Genomic DNA, 22869 nt, shown 5'->3' with positions numbered 1-22869 from the left:
GAGCATATATTCGTGAAAAGAACATGATAAATGTCTATGCAACCACTAAAAACAGATATTATTGGCACAATTTTGTAGTGAATGTTGAAAAGCGGGACATATTAGTGATATTTATTTGAGATATTTGTCCGGACACCGGGACTTCTGGGCACCCTACTTAATAGCGTGGTCTCAGTTGTTATATGAGATACATGACGGTTTCCTGTGCAAATAAGCTGAAAAGCTTACTAGGATCTCCCTTTAGTTGACCTTGTACCAGTGAACTGCACTGTCATGAACCTTTTCCTATGCAAACTTCTAATAAAGTCTTCAATCAATCAATCAATCAATCAATCAATCAATCAATCAATCAATCAATCAATCAGGGATGGATAGCACCTTAACTCTGCAGCCGCACTGAGGCACTCCAACACAATAGTGCACCAGTTCTTTTAGAGTTGAGCATACACCTAACGTTTCTTCAAAACCCTTAAAGGGGGCGTGACACGGCCAAAACAGCTAATTATGGCTATCAAATTAGCCAATTTTTTTAATGATGTCATGTACCCCCATGTTAAATTACCCAATCAAATTAATTTATTGTAGTTACTGTACTGAAAGTAGTACTTTCTGTACAGTAACGGCAATACATTAATTTGATTGGGCTAATATGGGGGGAGGGGGCGGAGACTCGCGGAGTCGAGTATCCATATCATTATCTTTTGAAACTGCCCCAAAAAAAGCTGACCGAGGTGTGTTTCCGTCTTTCTAAACCAACTTTAAAACTATCAGTTCTAGGGGTAAAAATCACACCCGTGTGAACTGAGCGGTGGTTTATCTCCCCCCCCCCCCCCCCCCCCGTGTGTGTGTGTGTGTGTGTGTGTGTGTGTGTGTGTGTGTGTGTGTGTGTGTGTGTGTGTGTGTGTGTGTGTGTGTGTGTGTGTGTGTGTGTGTGTGTGTGAGCGCGTGTGTGTGTGTGTGCCTGGCCTGGCCTGAAAACAGCGCCCCTCCCTTAACATGTGTGGTCATAAAAGGTACTACACCACTTGAGGCTACATACAGACATACAAACAAACAAACAAACATACATACCTACACACACGGCCACGCTATGGAGACGGTGTGACCACCGCTCAAAAATTATATAGCATTCGCTATAAAATCAATGGTTAGACCGATAAAAAAGTACATGTCTTCTTCAAAAAAGGTGTCAAAAAAGGTGTACGAGGGTCAACACGCTTCTCCCCGTCTATGAGACTGTTTTGTCGGCCATACCCTGCTGTCTCTTTCCCTAACCTGACTTGAGCACCAGAGTAGACCGACCGGAGCAAGCCATGTCCTGCTGTCTCACCGGAGTGCTCCGTGGCTCATACACTCTGTGTGTGTGTAGCCTGTGTGTGTGTGCTTTAGCGCGTGTGTGTGTGTGTGTATAGCTCTCGCAAACATCTATGCTCGCAAATAGCCGTGCAGTGCAGCGTTAGCCGGGCTACACGCTAACAACAAGCCATCATGTTGGAGAGACAGCCGCTGGCCGCCGCGTCCACGTCCATGGACGCGACCGTGGACGCGTCCATGGACGCGGCCGCGAAAAAAACGTCCGTGGACGCGAGGCCGCGTCCACGGACGCAAACGGCCGGCCGTCCCGGCCGTGGACGCGACCGTGGACGCGACCGTGGACGCGGCCGTGGACGCAAACGGCCGGCCGTGGACGCAAACGGCCGGCCGTGGACGGGTCCATGGACGAGGTCGCGAAAAAAAGGCAGCGAAAAAGAAAAAAAAAGGTGTCTATTGTATGTATTTTTTGATGGAGATTTCAAATATGACCTTCTTTTTTGCATAGGACAACTCTAACCTGCATCAATTGGTATTTTATAATTGCCAATTGTACCCTATCCATCTAAAAAACAAATTGGATGTCTATTGTATGTATTTTTTGATGGAGAATTCAAATATTACCTTCTTTTTGGGATAGGACAACTCTAACCTGCATCAATTGGTATTTTATAATTGCCAATTGTACCCTATCCATCTCAAAAACAAATTGGATGTCTATTGTATGTATTTTTTGATGGGGAATTCAAATGTTACCTTCTTTTTTAGATATGACAACTCTGACCTGCATCAATTGGTGCATCAACCTACTTACTATCTATCTATCTATCTATCTATCTATCTATCTATCTATCTATCTATCTATCTATCTATCTATCTATCTATCCATCTATCCATCTATCTATCCATCTATTTATTTATACTTCACCTTTAGTCCAGAAGAGAGTTCAGCCTCAGGAACTTGCACACATGGAACTGTGTCATGACTGTGTCATGGAGCTAAAACAGAGCCATGTTAAATACTCACAATGACTCTGATGGACCAATCAGGGTGGTGGTGGGGGGAGGGATCAACAATAGACAGAAACTGGATAATGCTTTGTTAACTGTCCCACCTAAGTCCCTGCTAGTCTGAACAAACATCACCTTCCCTCTCATAACACTACTACTACTACATTTATATAAAGCTGCTCTTGCATTTGAATTCAAGTCTGACACAAGTTAAGGTTAACTTAGGTAGTATTTCATTTTGCTGGCTTTTAGGGTCTGTGTGAGTGTGTAGGCTCACAAATTATTATAATTGTCATTAAGTGACTCTGAGATCTATCCATCCATCCATCCATCCATCCATCCATCCATCCATTTATTTATACTTACTGTTTACATTTTCTATAAATATTTATTTCTATATAAAACTCAGTTGTGTGGAGTTATTGTGTGCCTTTTCTTGTTGCTAAAGAGTCCATTTGTTCACTAGACATTAAGTCAAGGTTACTATTTTGAGTTGAAGCTAAGTGTTTTATTGCTTTGTGGTTTAACATGATTTAAAAGGCAAATTCATTGTTATGGTTACTTTAGAAGACTGCTTTTGCATTCATGAGTTAAGAGAGCCAAGCTAATTCAAAGAGTTAGGTTAAAGGAACACAAAACATGACCTAACTCACAGCTGCCATTGGACAGACAGTTACAACATACTCTTATCTTTCACAGAACAGACAATTATCATTTATTTGATCTATTTGAGACTATGTAGCTGCTCTAGGGGAAATAGAGCATTATATCAGCCTATTCAATTGATAATGACCAATGGGTGCCAGTTTCTAAGTAGTTAAAGCATATTAACATAACAATATATGTGGCCTAGACATGGACATTGCCCAATCAACTCGTAATCTACAGAAATGTCCACCACATCACACAGTATAAAACCTAGTAGGCTTAGTGGATTACCTATGTTAAATCATGTCAGGTTAGTTTGGTTCAAGATTCAAGTATAATAATTTATGAGACAAAAATGTAAACAGCACAAATGTACAATCACATCTAGGCTAGAATGATAACATAAAGTCCTGACTACTCCTTGTTATTGTGGTCCTAAATACTACAATGATTAGTTTGGATGCATTGCTTCTATCATGTCCAATTAAAAATAAATACATTACATACATACAGAAATCTGCCTTCTCCTGTATTGTATTAGTGACATTCATTATAAATAGTAAAATAACAGGACAGAGCAAAAAAGGCCTCTGTTGTGTCTTTATCTGATCACATGCAATCAGACACTCACACTGCACAGCAATACTTTATTACAGGCTCAAGGCCCACAGGGTAAGAAGACCATACATTACAAAGATAATAATTAAAAAAAACAACAACAGAGTACATTCACCAAGCCCCAACAGAGCTAAAAAGGCACTCATGCCAGTGGCCTCTAACGGTAGACATGTACCTGACAGAGTTTTCCCCACATTGGTTACAGATATAAGGTTTCTCTCCGGTGTGAATTTGTTGGTGTATTTTGATATGTTCCAGTCTAGGAAAGCTCTTTCCACACTGGTCACAGCAATAAGGTTTCTTTCCAGTGTGATTTTTCTGGTGTGCTTTGAGATGATGAATATCACTGAACCTTTTCTCACACTGGACACAGCAGTATATGGCTTCTCACCAGTGTGTCTTTTCAGAGCCGTCTTCAGAGTGAACCTTTTCCCACATTGGTGACAGCAGTAAGGTCTCTCTCAAGTGTGAATCTTCTTGTGTTGTACGAGGCTAGATTTTACAGTGAAACGTTTGCCACAGTGTTCACAGCAGTAAGGCTTTTCTTCGGTGTGAAATCTCTGGTGTACTTTCAGAGCAGCCGTTAAACTGAACTTTTCCCCACATTGGACACAGCTGTACGGTTTCTCTCCTGTGTGAATTCGTTCATGTATTTTGAGATAAGACAATCGAGTAAAGCTTTTCCCACACTGGTCACAGCAATAGGGCTTCTCTTTAGTGTGAATTCTCTGGTGTTCTTTTAAAATCCCCTTTTGAACAAATCTTTTCCCACACTGGTCACAACAATAAGGTTTCTCTCCAGTATGTGAACGCTTATGATCTTTTAATTGTCCAGACGAGCAAAATACTTCCCACATTGTTCACAGCTGAATGGCTTCACTCCGGTATGAATTCTCTGGTCTACTTTGAGATAATAAATTGAGCTGAAGGCTTTTTCCACATTGGTCACAACAGTACTGTCTTGGTTTAACTGAGGACAGCACAGGACAGGGAGAGAAAACACACACCTGATAAGAGCCAGATTCACACATTGATCAGCATTTAAGTAACATCATCATTATTATTGTTGAGTCTGAAAAGAACAATACAATGTGATAGATCTTTACACATCTGACCCATAACATTATTAGCAATTCACATGGTTACTATAATAGGTGAGTCTTCTAGCTTTTAAAAAAAATATATGTCATTAATTCTTTCTCTTACTAAGTGGAACATCCCACTTCTTAATTGTATATTATTTGGAAAGGGTTGAGTAGCAAAATGTTTGCCATAAATTCAATGCTGAGTTGCATTTGTTTTCCTACATTTCCCCTTCAATGTATTATTACAATGTATTTACTATTTCTTACTTAGGTCTACTTAACTTTGTATTTTTACATTATTATATTGATCAACATTAACACATAGTGTGTGTTAGGTTAGGTTAGTTGCAGAGGCCTTTTTTGCAGAGGCCTTTTTTGCTCTGTCCTGTTATTTTACTATTTATAATGAATGTCACTAATACAATACAGGAGAAGGCAGATTTCTGTATATGTAATGTATTTATTTTTAATTGGACATGATAGAAGCAATGCATCCAAACTAATCATTGTAGTATTTAGGACCACAATAACAAGGAGTAGTCAGGACTTTATGTTATCATTCTAGCCTAGATGTGATTGTACATTTGTGCACATTTTTGGCTCATAAATTATTATACTTGAACCTTGAACCAAACTAACCTGACATGATTTAACATAGGTAATCCACTAAGCCTACTAGGTTTTATACTGTGTGATGTGGTGGACATTTCTGTAGATTACGAGTTGATTGGGCAATATCCATGTCTAGGCCACATATATTGTTATGTTAATATGCTTTAACTACTTAGAAACTGGCACCCATTGGTCATTATCAATTGAATAGGCTGATATAATGCTCTATTTCCCCTAGAGCAGCTACATAGTCTCAAATAGATCAAATAAATGATAATTGTCTGTTCTGTGAAAGATAAGAGTATGTTGTAACTGTCTGTCCAATGGCAGCTGTGAGTTAGGTCATGTTTTGTGTTCCTTTAACCTAACTCTTTGAATTAGCTTGGCTCTCTTAACTCATGAATGCAAAAGCAGTCTTCTAAAGTAACCATAACAATGAATTTGCCTTTTAAATCATGTTAAACCACAAAGCAATAAAACACTTAGCTTCAACTCAAAATAGTAACCTTGACTTAATGTCTAGTGAACAAATGGACTCTTTAGCAACAAGAAAGGGCACACAATAACTCCACACAACTGAGTTTTATATAGAAATAAATATTTATAGAAAATGTAAACAGTAAGTATAAATAAATAGATGGATGGATGGATGGATGGATGGATAGATCTCAGAGTCACTTAATGACAATTATAATAATTTGTGAGCCTACACACTCACACAGACCCTAAAAGCCAGCGAAATGAAATACTACCTAAGTTAACCTTAACTTGTGTCAGACTTGAATTCAAATGCAAGAGCAGCTTTATATAAATGTAGTAGTAGTAGTGTTATGAGAGGGAAGGTGATGTTTGTTCAGACTAGCAGGGACTTAGGTGGGACAGTTAACAAAGCATTATCCAGTTTCTGTCTATTGTTGATCCCTCCCCCCACCACCACCCTGATTGGTCCATCAGAGTCATTGTGAGTATTTAACATAGCTCTGTTTTAGCTCCATGACACAGTCATGACACAGTTCCATGTGTGCAAGTTCCTGAGGCTGAACTCTCTTCTGGACTAAAGGTGAAGTATAGATAGATAGATAGATAGATAGATAGATAGATAGATAGATAGATAGATAGATAGATAGATAGATAGATAGATAGATAGATAGATAGATAGACAGACAGATAGATAGATAGTAAGTAGGTTGATGCACCAATTGATTTAGGTTAGAGTTGTCATATCTAAAAAAGAAGGTAACATTTGAATTCCCCATCAAAAAATACATACAATAGACATCCAATTTGTTTTTGAGATGGATAGGGTACAATTGGCAATTATAAAATACCAATTGATGCAGGTTAGAGTTGTCCTATCCCAAAAAGAAATTAATATTTGAATTCTCCATCAAAAAATACATACAATAGACATCCAATTTGTTTTTTAGATGGATGGGGTACAATTGGCAATTATAAAATACCAATTGATGCAGGTTAGAGTTGTCCTATGCAAAAAAGAAGGTCATATTTGAAATCTCCATCAAAAAATACATACAATAGCCACCTTTTTTTTTCTTTTTCGCTGCCTTTTTTTCGCGGCCTCGTCCATGGACCCGTCCACGGCCGGCCGTTTGCGTCCACGGCCGGCCGTTTGCGTCCACGGCCGCGGCCTCGTCCACGGCCGCGTCCACGGCCGCGTCCCCGGCCGTCTGCGTCCACGGCCGCGTCCACGGCCGGGACGGCCGGCCGTTTGCGTCCGTGGACGCGGCCTCGCGTCCACGGACGTTTTTTTCGCGGCCGCGTCCATGGACGCGTCCACGGCCGCGTCCATGGACGTGGACGCGGCGGCCAACGGCTCTTGCTGTCATGTTGTGCGCGGCACCGCACGACGGACGAAGTATACATTGCGCGGCACCGCACAACGGACGAAGTATACATTCACTACTAACTGATACGGCCCCGCCTCCTTTTCAGACTGTTTGAAGAAACACCACGTGACCTACTGTATCATAATGTTAATTTTCAGCCGGTGTCGCCACTCCTTTAAGTGTAACCAGTCATTACAGACAGCGACGTTAGCTTAGCTTAGCTTAGCTTCAGCACGTCAAGCCCTATTATAAATCCGGCCCTGGGCCAGCGTGAGGGACAGAGTCAGGGCCAGAATGAGGTACCGAGTCAGGGCCAGAGTGAGGGCTAGACTTAGGGCCAGAATGAGGGACAGATTGAAGTGGTGCACTCTCCTCTGCTTCCTGGACTCTTTGAATCAAGTGTGTGACTGGTCCACCAAGGCTTACATAATGGTCCCCATGACCTTCGGCAAAGTGGCCCAGAACTAGCAATGGCAGACTGTCGTCATACTGAACACATGGGGATATTATCGATGTTGCATCAACACCCAGTGTCGATACAATCACGAACTGTATGTTGAACATTGTGGATGCTCTTTGTACAGCTAAATGATCCCCATATGTATTAATTTGCTGCATGTTTAGCAGATAGTTGCTCCATTCTCCATCAACACAGTTGGCAGGGTGTGTAGCAACTCATAATGTAATAAGGGCTCATAATGTAATAAAAACATGTAATAAAAACTCATAATGTAATAATCAGCTCATAATGTAATAAAAAACAAGCACATAATGTAATAATTAAAATGTAATAAAAGCTCATAATGTAATAATCAGCTCATAATGTAATAAAAATACATTATTACATTATGAAGTTTTATTACATTATGAGCCTCCTATGTGGAGGTTCTTAATGTAACACGTTATTACATTATTACATTATTGAAAAATCCAGTATTACGTTATGCGCTCGTTTTTTTATTACATTATGAGCTGATTATTACATTATGAGTTTTTATTACATTTTTCTTATTACATTATGAGCCCTTATTACATTATGAGCCCTTATTACATTATGAGTTGCTACAGGGTCAAACTAGATAGTTACCCCCTCACAGGGGACGGGTTTCCATTTCGAAACATCCCCATTCCGAAACCAGGTTAGCATCACCAGTGTCTGCAGGTTAGCATTTCACCGGGTTAGCATTTACCAGCGTCGGCAGGCTAGCATTTCACCCGGTTAGCATTCACCAGCGTTAGTTTTATTGAGATTAGGGTTAGGGTTAAGGTTAGGTTTAGGTGGTCGGAATAGCAACATGTCGGAGTGCCGATGTTTGATCAGTTGAAAGAAGCCTTGGAAATCTACCAAGAGGAAGCCAACAAACTGGGTCTGAAGGTCAGCTGGGCCAAAACAAAACTGATGCACATCGGAGGCACAGCCTCTCCATCAGTGGAGAGGAAGTAGTTTGTCACTTCCTTCACCTACCTTGGGTCCATCATCACAAACAACGGCAATATACTACCAGAAATAAACCGGAGATGTGCCTAGAAAACACTCTGAAAGCCACTGTGGAGACTCTGGCTCCGACACCTGCGCTCAATAGAGGGGATGAAATGGCAAGATAGGGTCTGCAACATAACCCTGCGGGAACGCACCAAACAGCCCCCCGCATCCCATCTGGCAGCACAGCTGGTACGGCCATGTCGAAAGACTCCCCCCTGATCACCCCACTCATGCTATTCTGCACTTTGATCCAAAAGCAGCTGGTTGAAAACGCCCCCGTAGTGTCCCTCGCAGTCGGTGGATTGATGCCAACACCAGGGATCTGGCCCTGTCGCTGGCTGAAGCCGAGGCCCTAGCATTGATTGGTAAAGCTGATTGGCTCTACGCATGGCGATGTCCCCGCCGCCGAGCAAGAGACCAGATGATGATGATCTACTTTGATAACCGACATAGCTTGGAATTCGTAATTGTCAGGGCGCAATTACTATCAAAACCTCCACCGGCTGTCTAACCGGCTGTCTATCAGTCTGTCCGTCCGTCGCGTCAAGTCACAGGGTCATGGGATTTAATTTCACATGGCCCTCTTCTAGCGCCACCATCAGGCCGAATTTAGCAAAACACTTTTTTTGGACACTGCTCCTACAGATTTTGGCCTAAATCATGCAAAGCGGTAGACAGTATCTCTAAAGTCATGTCATCAACATGTATCTGTTCCATTTCCCATATTCCCTCCTGATTAGCTACGATTGCCTTCTAAAGTTTGAGTATGCGACGTGACGGACACTTATCTCCCGATTAGGGAGTCTTACTGGTGTGTATTCTTACTCTCACAGCGCGGCATGCCACCATCCCATCCATTCAATGTGCAGCGACGAATACTGGACCCATAGAGCATTTGGTAACTACAATGAATGGGAATGAATACAAAATGTTAATGGTCGTATCTTAATTCAACTGTTACCAACATTATATTATCAGTATTCAATTAATGCTCTTTAATACTGTAGGCTCTATTCACTGGTGTTACCAATGAAGGCTCTGTTCCATTCTGTTCAAAGTCAGGGTGCTGATATTGTGCATGTTGGCTCACTGGAAACGATTTGGGTCTCTAAGTATCTTTGAGGGGGTTCCAAATCCTTATGGGTAACTCTGGGAGTGTACAAATGTACACTCTCAGAGTTCCTTGGTCCTTGAAATCAAAACGTTTAAGAACCACTGTGTTATACTAAATGGAACAGAGCCTTAATCAGTGTCATTGATAACACCTGTGAAGGAAATAAGGAAGTGCCTGCTATCCAAAGTGCCTGCTATACATTTAGCCTATTCATTGGACAAAAGACTAAATAAATGTTCGGAAAGAGACTCAGGAACTGAAATATGCACAGGAATTGAAAGTTAATTTTGTCATCATACCCTTTTTGGCATGTGTACTGAACCGCTGACCCAAGAGCATAAACCTCTCCCTTTGTTTGATTGAATTCTGCAAACTGTACATCACCAGGGTGGCCACATGTTCTTTCTGTGAGCAACAAAATAAATAAAAATAAAAATAAATAAAAAAGAAGAAGAAGAAGCAAGAGTGATTGCAGCTGAAGACATGGCTATTATAAAAACAAAAACAATGCTGTAGATCAAAGAATGTGGTCATGTTTTTACATTATTGCCATTTACCAGTGGTGGACAAGGTAGGCCTACACACATTTGTTAGACTACTTAAAGAGTTGGTGCCAAGATTTCCCCCCCTCTAAAACATGATTATCAGGTATTATGATTATACTAGGAGGAAGATTTTTTTCCAAAAAAGTATACAGAAAGAGTTAGAATTGGGTTTTTATGTGGACACACCCTCAGTTCATTAAGTATGCATGGATGGCATGGTGGGTGGTGACCCAGCTGATATAGCCACACCCCACAGTGTTGGGTGAATGGTAAATAGGGGAGGAGTTGATTCTGTGATGTCATCTTATCTGTGTTTTTTAACTGACACTTTTCACCACAAGGTGGCAGCCTCCAAGAGAAAACAAACAAATACTAAGAGAATAATCATTTCTAAAAAAAATGAAGTACTTTCAACCTCCTAGACACATGAAAAACAGAAAAAGTACAAAACTATGGCACCACCTCTTTAAGTAAAAGTATCAATACTGCAACGTAGAAATAAAATTCACTTGAGTAAAAGTACAAAAGTACTGTATCAAAATCTACTTAAAGTGCCAAAAATGATCCAGTACTCGTTGTGCAGAATGTCCTATTTTAAGTCTTCAAATGTATTAAATTAGCAGATCTACAAGCTCACAATGCGTCACATCGCGACACATTGTGAGCTTTTAGAGAGCTTGTAGTTAGGCTATTTTCAAATGACCGAAATGTTTATACTGTAGGTTTGAAGTGGTTAATGTATGTTTTGTAATAATAATAATCCAAATACACAAAGTAACAAGTAACTTAAGGTTCCATATAGCCTAATTGTAGTGGAGTAAAAGTATAATATTTGCCTCCGAGATGTAGTGGAGTACATGCAAATGTACTCCACTGTCTACTTAATTGTAATAGTCTATAACACATGTAAATGAGCTCATTAAGGTAATAAGTGTCAGTCATTGCATCCTCTCTCTCTCTCTCTCTCTCTCTCTCTCTCTCTCTCTCTCTCTCTCTCTCTCTCTCTCTCTCTCTCTCTCTCTCTCTCTCTCTGCAGCCTACAGTACCTTTGCAAGTTGGAGTTTGAGCACTCCACTCTCCATGTTCATTGCAGTAGATCTGTTTTGGACCGTCCACTTCCAAGTGATTCTGCTTGCACCTAAACCGGAGTACGTGGCCGTAGCTAGCGTCCAGGGGCTCTCCGGTCACTTGCATGATGTTTTCGTTCACGTGTATCGCTGGACACTGTTTGGCTGGACACAAATAACAAGGGAGCATTACTTGCATGACCAATGGAAAACGAATGGCCCCCCACAGAGGTGGGCAACTTTGATGAGGGAGAGGGACACTATATTTCCATAGGGCCACATGGCATATTGCTACGTCCTACTTTGTCATTCTAGTAGGTCATACAAAATAAGCAAAAATAGCCGATCTACAAGCTCAAAACATGTCCCTTGTAGACCTGCTATTTTAGCTTCTGTTATTTTTGCTTCTTTTGAATTGGAATCCTGAAATGTAACATTTTGATTTAATTTCAAAGTTGAGAGAGAGATGAAGCAGGGACCCCCACAATCTTCTCATAGATTCCATATAGTTTCATTTTTTGACAGAACGATTATCAGTGTATTTTGGATTGTCAATACTTACGTAATTAACTTGACCTTTCACTCTGTACTTAGTCTGCTCTTTTCCCCCTCTACACTAAACCTCTTTGCTCACAACGCCTCGCGCTGCGAGGCGTTGTGAGCTTGTAGATCTGCTATTTTTGCCTAAAGTTCTCTGAATATATTATGGACGCTAGGGTTCAAGTGGTTGATATAAAAAAAAGAGAAAAAAAAGTTTCTATCACACAAAGATTTGGAGGACCCCCTGTAGTAACTCTGAGGACCCCCTTGGGATCCTGGACCCCCTGTTGAAGACCTCTGCTTTACAGCTCCACTGAGCACTGTTTGTTTAGTTCCTTAGCCAGTGTGTTTGACCTCAGATGACATGGTGGACAGTCACATGAAAAAAGGAAACAAAAAAAGGAAAAACTAAAAAAACAAACAAGGCTAAGGGTTCAGAGTCTTGCTCAGGGACACACATCAGCATTGCTGGCCTGGAATCATATCTGGGACAACCAGGGGCTCTGGATCCCCAGGCGGACTCACTAACCACTCAGCTGTGGCCACCCCATGTCCAGACCTACAGTACATGTCTGGACCGTGTATGAGTAAAGTACATAATCGAGGGTAATCTGTGCGCAGGACAGTCAGTTAAAGCTGGATATGAAATGTTCGTCATAGTTGTCCCAGTGATACATTTTTACAGTGTGCTGAAGTGCACATATACTAACTAGACATAATGAGGAGAACTAACCCTGTTACGGCCCGGGGCTTTTACTATTATTATTACCCGTATTATTATGTCAACATTCCCTTACCCCTAGACAGTCGTAACACCTTCATTTAAGATTGGGTAGGAAAAAGATGTGGCAGTTTGTGAGATTAGACCACAAAGACATTTGAAATTCATGATCACAAACTATGCTGACCTGCACAGTAACTGACACACCGCCACGGTCAGTCAGTCAGTCAGTCAGTCAGTCAGCCTGCCTGCCTGCCTGCCTACCTGTCTGTCTGTCTGTCTGTCTCTCAACATGTGTCTGTACCATTAGGCAGGCCCCACTGGTCCATCTGAAAATAGATAGATGAACTGAATGTAATAAGTGAACACATGAGATCTTACCTTCACAGACTGGGAGGAATCCATCCCATCCACTGGCCATGCAGCGCCGTCTGTTGGTCCTGCTGACCATCTGGTAGCTGGAATGAATGCAACACACACACAAAAAGAAGGGCTCAGATAAGGGACAACTTATGATGTTTTCATAATAGTCCCTTTTCTCCCCAAGTTAGTCGTTAAGCTGGTTGCACACTGCTGCGTTTTTCGGGCCGAATATCGGAGTGAATTTCGGATCACGCAAATAAAAAAATCAAACTCACGTTATGTCAATCACGTTTGCACACTGCCGCCCGTTTCGCGCACCACTCTGTCCCTTGCTCTCTCTATCTCTCTCTCTCTCCTTGCCCTGAAAAACGCATTTCGCAACGAAAAACGCAGCAGTGTGCAACCAGCTTTATGCCAATTGAAACTACACACACACATTTCTGTGTTGTCACTGCTGTTGTATCCTACTGACTGTCATAATTGAGAATGCTTTCGTCCTACTCCTCCTGCCCAACGCTCCCTGCCAGGGACGGCTGAAATTTCTAAGACGGCCTTTTGGTGAAAATATTGAAAATAGCAGACCTCCAAGCTCACTAAGAAGGTTGGCTATTGTCGTTGCTTGATACTACACTGAACTAAGCACGATCAAGTCAATTCTGGAGATGTGGCGTAACGGCATGGATTTCTACACAGAGAGGGCAAATCTTTCAACATAAGATGCTGCATTCAAGTCCAGGAGAGTTTGGACAAGGCTTTTCTCTTGAATGCTGCCTTCAGGTATGGCATGGAAAGAGGGCATTTCTTTCACCATAGTAAATGCTGCATTCACGGTCTGAAATTTCTATTATTATATTATGATCTGAACCGCATTCATTTTACCAGACATCCAGCGCTATATCACGTGGTCTTCATCCCCCATTACCATACCGCGATCCCCCGTTGTATACTCACCAGAGTTCCCAATGAAATTCTCAATCTGCATTGGCTTAGAGTGGGGGATGCATCATGTCCCTGTGCGTTTCGCGTGCGCGATCCGTTCACGTAAATGTCGCCTCAAATAATCCACGTGTGACTCAAGAGTAGAAATGAACAGTTTCGCTCGCATAGCCCGCAGCACTGCTGCTGTACCAGCACTCGTGTATAAACAGTAAATGGATGGCTGCCAAGGAGTCTCTGAGAAGGAGTGGACCTGACGTCACTTCTGCTTCATGTCAGACCAGCCATGGGCTATCGATGCACGAGTGGTGACTAGGGAAGGTTAGACGATCGCCGATTTTCGGATAAAAAACATTTATTTCGGTTTTAATGACCCAGTACCGTAAAAGACGGCGCGGCTGAGACTCCTTGCTCAGATGTCCGGTATAAAACGGTTTTAATATTAAGAGGCTCCCCGTGGCTTGGAAAGGGTTAATAAACGAGCCGTAGGCTTCTGTGTGCCCACTGCTGTGGGCAGTGCGTGTCTGAAGGGTGGGTTACGGCGGGCCCTAAAGAATTATCGGTGCCAGGGCCGTCGCGGGGGTTAATTCGTCCCTGCAGTGACTATTATCACCCTCACTGCCCGGCGTCCCTCCCCCGGACACAGGGGAGAGAAAAACTGTCAGCACTGTCTACACACAGGGGCGTCACAAGGAGGGGGAGTGGGACTGAGTTACTAGGGCCCAAGTTGGAGGGACCTGGAATTATTTTATACTTTAGCTATTGAAAAATAGCAGATACACAAGCTCACGCGAGCTTTTAGATCTGCTATTAAAAGTTGTGAAAATGTGTGCAAATCTTTGAATATGTATATATTTTTAAGCGAACATTTGTAACTCAAATTTTGCTTGCGGGGTGGGGGGTGGGGGGGGGGGTCCATGGATCTAAATATTTTGAGATGGGGGTCCGTGGCCAAATACATATCATTTTGGGGGTCCTTCACATGAAAAGGTTTGAGCACCACTGACATAGAAACATAGGTTTTTCAAAAAAGGATTTGAAATATTCAAAGACAAATTTTCAAGATTTTTCAAAAATAGCAAATCTCCAAGCTTGCAGCGCACTGTGCACTTGTATGTCTGATATGTTTCAATAGTTAAAGCACACACTAATGCGTACTAATGCGTTCCCAGTCTAAATGGGTTAAACCTCCTCTCTTATGAAGAACATTCATGAACTCTTGTACCCAGGGCCCAGAATTTGGTGCGACACCCCTGGCTGTCCACACTGTCTCAGACCATCAAACTTTTCGTCAGACGTGCAGCTTTCAGAACTCTAATTCGGGGTAATACTTTTCAGAAGTTGCGAGTGACGTCATTTTGAACACGACCTTTCCGACGAAAAGCTTGGTGGTCGGAGACAGTATGGACAGACAAGAGTCAGGCCAGAAATCTAGGGGTCACATAAAAACACATCAAAAATCTCTTTTTATCACCTCAGAAATATTGTTAAGGTTCAGCAGTTTCTCTCTCAGGTGGATACTGAAAAGCTGATGCATGCATTTGCCACCAGTGGGTTAGACTACTGTAACACCCTATTAGCTGGTCTGCCAAATAAAACAACAGCAAAATGACAAATATTACAGTATGCTATGCTGCAGCATGGGTCCTCACCAGCACTAAAGCTGGCCATACACTACACGATAATCGGGCCCGACTGAATCGGGTAGAATTAAACACTACAGGATCATTTTTTCAGATTATCTGGCCAGAGAATCTAAACAGGCTCACACTAGCCGTTTTGAACAGTCGGGCGCACCGCACGCTACAGGATTCTATTCCGATTGAGTCGGGCCCAAACACAGCAATAATAAATAAATAATTTATATAATGAATACAAAACGTCACTGTTCCGAGAGCTTCGCCTTGCAACACGCGCGCAGACGCACATACAAACAAACACATTATGTTATCCACTCACAAACACACCATTGCCTCACGCAACGAAAAAAAAAAAGCTTCAAATGATACTATGACTATGAGTTCACTTTGACGCGTTTCATGTTCATCCATGGATCAACTCTGATCGACTTTCCCCCTCTCTCTCCACTGCTAAAGTCAAGTGCTGCGCGCTGTCTGCTGGTGCTTCTCATGGTGCCTGCTTTATGATTAGTCGTATGACTGTGTTGCGCAGAGAACATATCAGATCTCCAAGATCAAACTGCGTCCCTCCGCGCCACTTTGTAGGGTTTGTAGATCAGGCAGTGGGCGTGTAGGCCTACTTGCACTCGTGTGCTGTTCCCACTCCAGTCTGTGACTGACTGGTAGTGACTATTTCTGCTGATATAAAACAAACTCGCGACCATTGAGTTTTAATTCCCATCGCAAGCAATCATGATACAACCTGGGAGGATGGATGTGGATCATTATTTGAAATAATAAGCAGTGTATTTATGTGTATTGCTTTTTTTTTTGGGGGGGGGGGGGGGGGGGACTAGTTTTCAGTCCCAAATATAGACCTACCTACTGTAATGCTTTAAAAAGGACAGGCCTATTAGGCCTATATCCATTATGTTTCTTTCATGTCCGCTCCAGGTTTATCATTGTCAGTTTTGATAAAGTCATTTTATTTTATAATAGTTAAGGTAACGTGCGTTTTCTAAACCTGCTCTCTGTTAAAATACGAAACGCCTGGCTATGCGGGGCGCGCTGTGCCCGGAGTAGCCAGGAGTTGTTAACCCAGCTGGTAGATCAAACAACGAGTTGATGATGGCCCATTAATTAAGCTACACGCTGTACCTATGGCCAATTGGAACTTGAAAGGAGTAGAGATTACATAACTGCACCGTGCACGGACCACTAGAGAAAGTGACTGACGTGGGGTGAGCTGCTGTTGTAGGCTGCTTCCACCACGGACGGTTCAAGTTAAGACAGGTTCAAGTTCAAGACAGGCACGTGTCTGCTTTTACTTTAGTGGCCATGGCCTAGGCTTTCAATCATGATTTCCCCTGTCTTTTAACACATTATCGCGGTGTGGGCGGATGGATCATTCAAATATAATCATTAAAAAAAGATCCGAGGGCACGGAGATCCTAATCCAATGTCCCAGAGAGAGAGAGAGAGAGAGAGAGAGAGAGAGAGAGAGAGAGAGAGAGAAAGAGGACGGTTCTGTCTGGTCCATTTGAAGAACTGTAATCCAGCATTTTGAGGTGGAAACATGGAGAATGCACAGGTTTATCATACATTTGAGAGTGAGAACCATAAAGTTGGAGGAGGAGAGCAGAGCTGGAAAGTTATTAGGAGTCCAGACTTGCACTAATTGGTTTGGCCTAGTTTTACGTCTTTGTTGATTGATTGATTGATTTCGTGTGTGTGTGTGTGTGTGTGTGTGTGTGTGTGTGTGTGTGTGTGTGTGTGTGTGTGTGTGTAGAGAGAGAAAAAGAGATAGCTCTGTCACTCAGATGCTCAGAGACTTGCGTCTATCAGCGGCTGCTGTAGGCTACCTATTTTCAATCAGTCCCCTGCTGCTATTCCAGACCAGTACTGATCCAGGAAAATATCAAACATGTTTGAAAAGAGTCGGGCAACCCCCGATCGTCCTCCGAGCCACTCGGCTGGGCTCCGAGTGGATCTGTGAGACCTCACGCTAGACGACGTTCATGCCCGATTGTCGGGCCCGTTTCAATCGGTGGCAGCCCGATTGTCGGGAGGGTAATTAAATAGCCCGATTATCGGCTAGTGTGCGGCCAGCTTTAGCACAGAGCACACGTTTCACCAGTCCTAAGATCTCTGCAGTGGCTACCTGTTACTTTCAGAATAGATTTTAAGATTATTGTATTTGTTAAATAAATCACTTAATGGCTGTGCATGGCTGTGCACCTAATGGCTGTGCACCTAAATACTTGTCAGATACGATCGAAAGGCATGAACCTAGTAGGTCGTGGAGATCCTCTGGCACCCAATGTCTAGAACAGGGGTCTTCAACGTTTTCAGGCAAAATACCCCTTAGCTGAGAGAGATGAAGCAGGGACCCCCACAACCTTTACATAGATTCCATATAGTTTCATTGTTTGACAGCACTAATCATCAGTGTATTTTGGATTCATGTCAATTTGCGTTTTCAGATATTTAACCACTTGAACCGTCAATATTTAATAAACATGTCCTTTCACTCTGTACTTAGTCCGCTCTTTTTCCCCAATTCACCAAAGCCTTTGCCAAAAATACAACGCCAAGCAGCGCTCATAGATCTGCTATTTTTTGCAAAAGTTCTCTGAATATGGAAACTATGGTTCAAGTGGTTACTAGAAAAAAGGAGAGAAAAAAAGGTTTTTATCGCACAAAGATTTGGAGGATCCCCTCCCTGTAGTAACTCTGAGGACCCCCTAGGGGTCCCGGACCCCCTGTTGAAGACCCAACCTCTTGAAGTTTCAGAAGTAAACGGTAAGATGTTGTTATGCCCTCGATGTTGTTATGCCCTCACACTCTGATTAATCTGACAGATATTCAATGGGGTTTCTTTTCTTTCTACACATTTGAGTGTTCTTTTTATCTACCCATATCTTATTTTGCATTTTCATTTTATTTTGTATTTTTGTATCTCTTTAACTTTCATGAGCTTTCTTTTCTGACTTATGTATGAAAGCTGCTATATAAATAAATATAATTATTATTACAGTATATCGGGATCCCTTATGTCATCAGTATATGCACACATTATGGGCATGGCCATAATATGCATTAGGCATAGGTATCAGTCGGGTCGGTTGTTCTGGACAATCTCCATAATATGCCATATGGGCAATTGGGCATAGCAGTCCCTCGGGTCGTCAGTGCCACGCACACCAAGTTTGAAGTTGGTCGGTCGGACGGTTCCCGAGACACACTAAACTACAGACGGACACGCGGACAGAGATTTTGCTTGTTTATAGTGGGATGTGTTGCTCTGCCTTTAATTCTTTTTTATAAATTCTTATCCCACGGTTTTGTAACGCATTTTCTCACCCAGTGCCAATTACCTAACCTGTAGTCCTGGTTTCTGCTCTCCCTCTGCTACGCCAGGGGAATTGGGGAGCACCTTGCTGGCTAGGGGGAGGTAGTATAGAAACCAGGACTACTAGTCCATGGGCCATATGAGATGTCGGTATCGGAAAGGTGGCAAAGGTTACCATGCATTCTTGAAAAGCTCTATATCTGTAGATTATATTTTGGTATGATAACCCTTTCTGAGACACAGCTAAATTGGTGTTATCAGCCGCTAGAGTTGGTGTCCCATTAACTTTGCTATACAGGAAAAAACCTTTGCCACATTTCCGATACCGACATCTCGTATGGACTATACTGCATGTTTTTGTGAGGGCATCTACCATAGGACATAGGACACACAGGGAGAACATGCAAACTCCACACAGAAAGGCCCCTTCGCCAACCCCACCTAGGGTGTGGGCGCTGATGACGCGGAGGAGGGAACACGCCCCCAGTGCCCACAGTGTCCCGCCCACAGTGAATTGAACCCATGACCTTCTAGCTGTGAGACAACAGCGCTATCCACTGAGCCACCGTGTCTCCGCTCTGCCTTTAATTCAAACAAGAACCATTAGAGCAACAATGCTCAGTGTTGAGTGTCATGCTGTTTGATGCAGTGGACAAAATACAAGATAAATATATGGATCAACAGATCAAATGTGTCGTCATACCCTGTTTGGCACGTGTACTCAACCGTTGACCCAAAGACGTAATCCTCTCCCTCCACAAGCTGGAACTCTGCATACTCTGCATCACCAGGGTGACCGCATGACTTAGCTGTAAACAAAACACATCTCTTTAGTGATAGAGACACGTAAGCTACAGATCAATTCCATCATTACGTCATTATCTGTTGTTGAATTTAGATTTTTGAAATGGTTCGTTTTGGTTGAAAAAAAAAGAAAAAAAGAAAAGAAAAACAATAAATCAAAAATAAATAGATCAAAGGATTTATATATTTGGAAACATGCAAAATGGGACATTCTGCAGCCTTTTCTACTTTGGGTGCTTTAAGTACATTTTGGTGCCAATACTTTTGTACTTTTGAATAGGCTATCAGACTTTTGACTGCCACACTCCGAGAGTCCCGAGATATAAAACATAAAAGAGTGCGGCAGGGAGCTACCAAAGTCGAAGTTTCATGGTGGCAGTAAATGAGTACCAGAGTATTTCTACATGGGGTATTGATACTTCTACTCAACAGTGGTTGAGTAAAAGTATCAATACTGCAATATAGAAATACTCTGTTAGGATGCTCTCACACCAAAATACGTAGAGTGGAATCCGCCAATGCATTTCAATGAGAGTGAAGCGGTTTCATGCCAGCAGAGGATTTCTGCAAAAAAACGCTCCCTTCTCATTGAAATGCATTGGCGGAACGCGGATTCCACTCTCATACGTATTTTGGTGTGAGGGCACCCTAACAAGTAAAAATCCAGAATTCAAAATGTACTTGAGTAAAAGTACGAAAGTATTTGCATCAAAATGTACTTAATGTACCAAAAGTAAAAGTACAAAATGTTTGTAAATAGCAGATCTACAAGCTCACAACGGGTCGACGCGTTGTGAGCTTGTAGATCGTCTATTTTCAAATTGCCAAGGTATAAAATAGGTCTAAAGTGGTCCATGTATGTTTTATAATATTATAAGTTATATCTGCAAAGTAACTAGTAACTAAAGTTTTCACATAATTGTATTGGAGTAAAAGTACAATATATGGATCCGAGATGCAGTGGAGTAGAAGTAAAAGTATTGGAAATATTCAAGTAAAGTAAAAAATGCCTCAAAATTGTACTTAAGTACAGTACTTAAGTAAATGCACTTTGTTACTTTACACCAGTGGTTCTCAACCTTTTCAGGATGCGACCCCCCAAATAATCATATTTGCCCCCCCCCCCCCCCCCCCCCCACTCCCCTGCACAAGCACTTAGAATTGTAGGAGTTGGTAACTTGGCATTACATTTAATTTGACTCGATCTGTTCTATTGTGAAAATAGGGCTATTTTCACAATTGCTGCCTATAATATTAGACAATTTGACCAATGTTTGACCAGAGGTACTAAAAGGTCTTTAAAGTCCTTAAATTGCCACTTTAGAAATGGGATACCCTGTATACACTTATACTGTATGTTGGTTTGTTTACTGTGGGGGTCCCAACCCACAGTTTGAGAACCATTGCTTTACACCACTGACTGGGAGCGGCACATAATTACTATTCATGTATATTTTACACAAACGGTAGCAGAAATGGTGGAAACTTACGTTCACATTTAGAACCTTGAGGTATCCATTTCACCCCCACATCACTCATACACAGCAGTTTAAAGAAGCCCACGTAGCCGACATTACAAGGCACTCTGACTGTTGACCCCAGTATGTAGGACTCCTTCAGACCAGTTATGTCGAAATTCGAGTCATAATGATCGCTGGATAGAAACGATGCAAGATGACAATCTGAACAATAAAAATAAAATAAAAGAGAGAATCATGCATGTGGTTGTGTGCAAATTTGATTACTCGTTTGTTATCAAAAACAACAAATTGTCACTGTCGGGCAGAAAAGTTTTATCTCCATAATCATTGTATGTTGGTTCGTTGTTTTTTTTTCTTTTTTTTTTTCTTAATACCCTATACTTCACCACAAGACATTGTCACATAAAAAAGTGAAATTAACCGATCATGTAAATCACCTATTTATGCAATCCTTGAAAGTTGTTTGAACATTTTCTCCTACATGCCCAACAAGTGTTAAAGTGTGTTCATTGTGTATTTGGTATGCATTTTATACATATTGAACCAATGAAAAGTATGTGAATGAATAGCAACTACTTTGGATCCATTGGAACTCGTCATTATTTTCCTATTCACTAAAACTTAGGTTTGGACATACAAGGTTTCCACCCGACAGCGAAACGATATTTCACTAACAGACAATATAAAGTTTACAGAATGGTCCTACCTTGTGCTTTCACTAAGTTCCCAGTTTGCATCCATATAAGTATGAAAAGCAGACCGCTGTACGCTTTCATGTTTTTCTGAATTAAAGACTGATGAAAATGAATGTTCAGTGAGTGACAGCAGCGTGTTGCCTCCAGCACACAGTGAATAATGGAACACATATCCCCTCATATGACACACTGATCATTGGGAAACATCATGAGTCAGCACTTTGGACTGGCTAAGACAGGGATTCTCAGCCTGGGGTTCATTAACCAGCAGTTTTTCTTTTCTTTTTTTTTCCTTTTAATCGTGCTCTAATTTACATTTGGGGGATATTTTTCACAATAATAACATATGTACATGTTCTAGACATTCTAATGATCACCAAAATAATTATCACACACATTTTACTTATGTTTTTGTGAGGAATCGCTTCAGTGAAAAAGTGAGATGTTGTTCGTCCAGACTCTGGACTCTTCAAGAGATCTTGAAGTTGTGTGAATGTCAGCCTCTGTGGGGGGTATTTATATCCAAATATCGTGGCCAGTGGCATTGTGATACTAAACAATAGGAGCCAATGGTGATGTTTAGGTGAAAAAAGTGCATCGGTAGCTACGAGTGTGCGGCTTTACTCTTTTTTCATAGTGTTTGTCCCGTTGGCCGGCACCTCACAAGGACTGGTGTGCTGTGCACTTTTTTGCTATTAGGTGAAAAAAAGAACAGGAAAAAATATATATTTTAACTTTTTTTTTAATTTTTTTTATCAAATATAAATGTATCCAAAAAGCGACACAGGCCTTGCAGGGTTATTTACAAAAAAAGGAAAAAAAATGGTTGTAATGACTTATAGTTGAAATAACCGTGTGAGACTGAGTCTTAAGTGAGAGCGAAAGTTATGAAGTGTTCGCTACATGTAACATGTTCGCATACATTTTTTTGATTGACTTCTTTATTGGCATATTAGCATATGAAAACGTGTGCATACAGTAGTCAAAAGGATGACCACAAGAAGGCTCGCAGGCTTA

General features: G+C 41.7%; 1 protein-coding gene across 1 annotated transcript in view; it reads right to left on the bottom strand.

The window, feature by feature from the left end:
* Positions 1-22023, bottom strand: part of LOC308294162 (complement factor H-like) — a gene marked incomplete at its 5' end in the record, with an annotated part of 30264 nt that extends 8241 nt beyond the window's left edge. The window contains 7 exons of the mRNA XM_080736886.1: positions 9441-9517; positions 10029-10134; positions 11321-11506; positions 12984-13060; positions 19576-19681; positions 21167-21358; positions 21864-22023. Coding sequence (XP_080593012.1) covers positions 9441-9517; positions 10029-10134; positions 11321-11506; positions 12984-13060; positions 19576-19681; positions 21167-21358; positions 21864-22023 — 904 coding nt within the window. The remainder of the gene's footprint in view (positions 1-9440; positions 9518-10028; positions 10135-11320; positions 11507-12983; positions 13061-19575; positions 19682-21166; positions 21359-21863) is intronic.
* Positions 22024-22869: the final 846 nt, after the last annotated feature.

This window comes from Nannobrachium achirus (assembly GCF_963921795.1).
Source record: "Nannobrachium achirus genome assembly, chromosome: 2".
NCBI lineage: Eukaryota > Metazoa > Chordata > Actinopteri > Myctophiformes > Myctophidae > Nannobrachium > Nannobrachium achirus.
The sequence above is the reverse complement of the archived record's forward strand: the minus strand, read 5'-3'. Positions and strand labels throughout refer to the sequence as shown.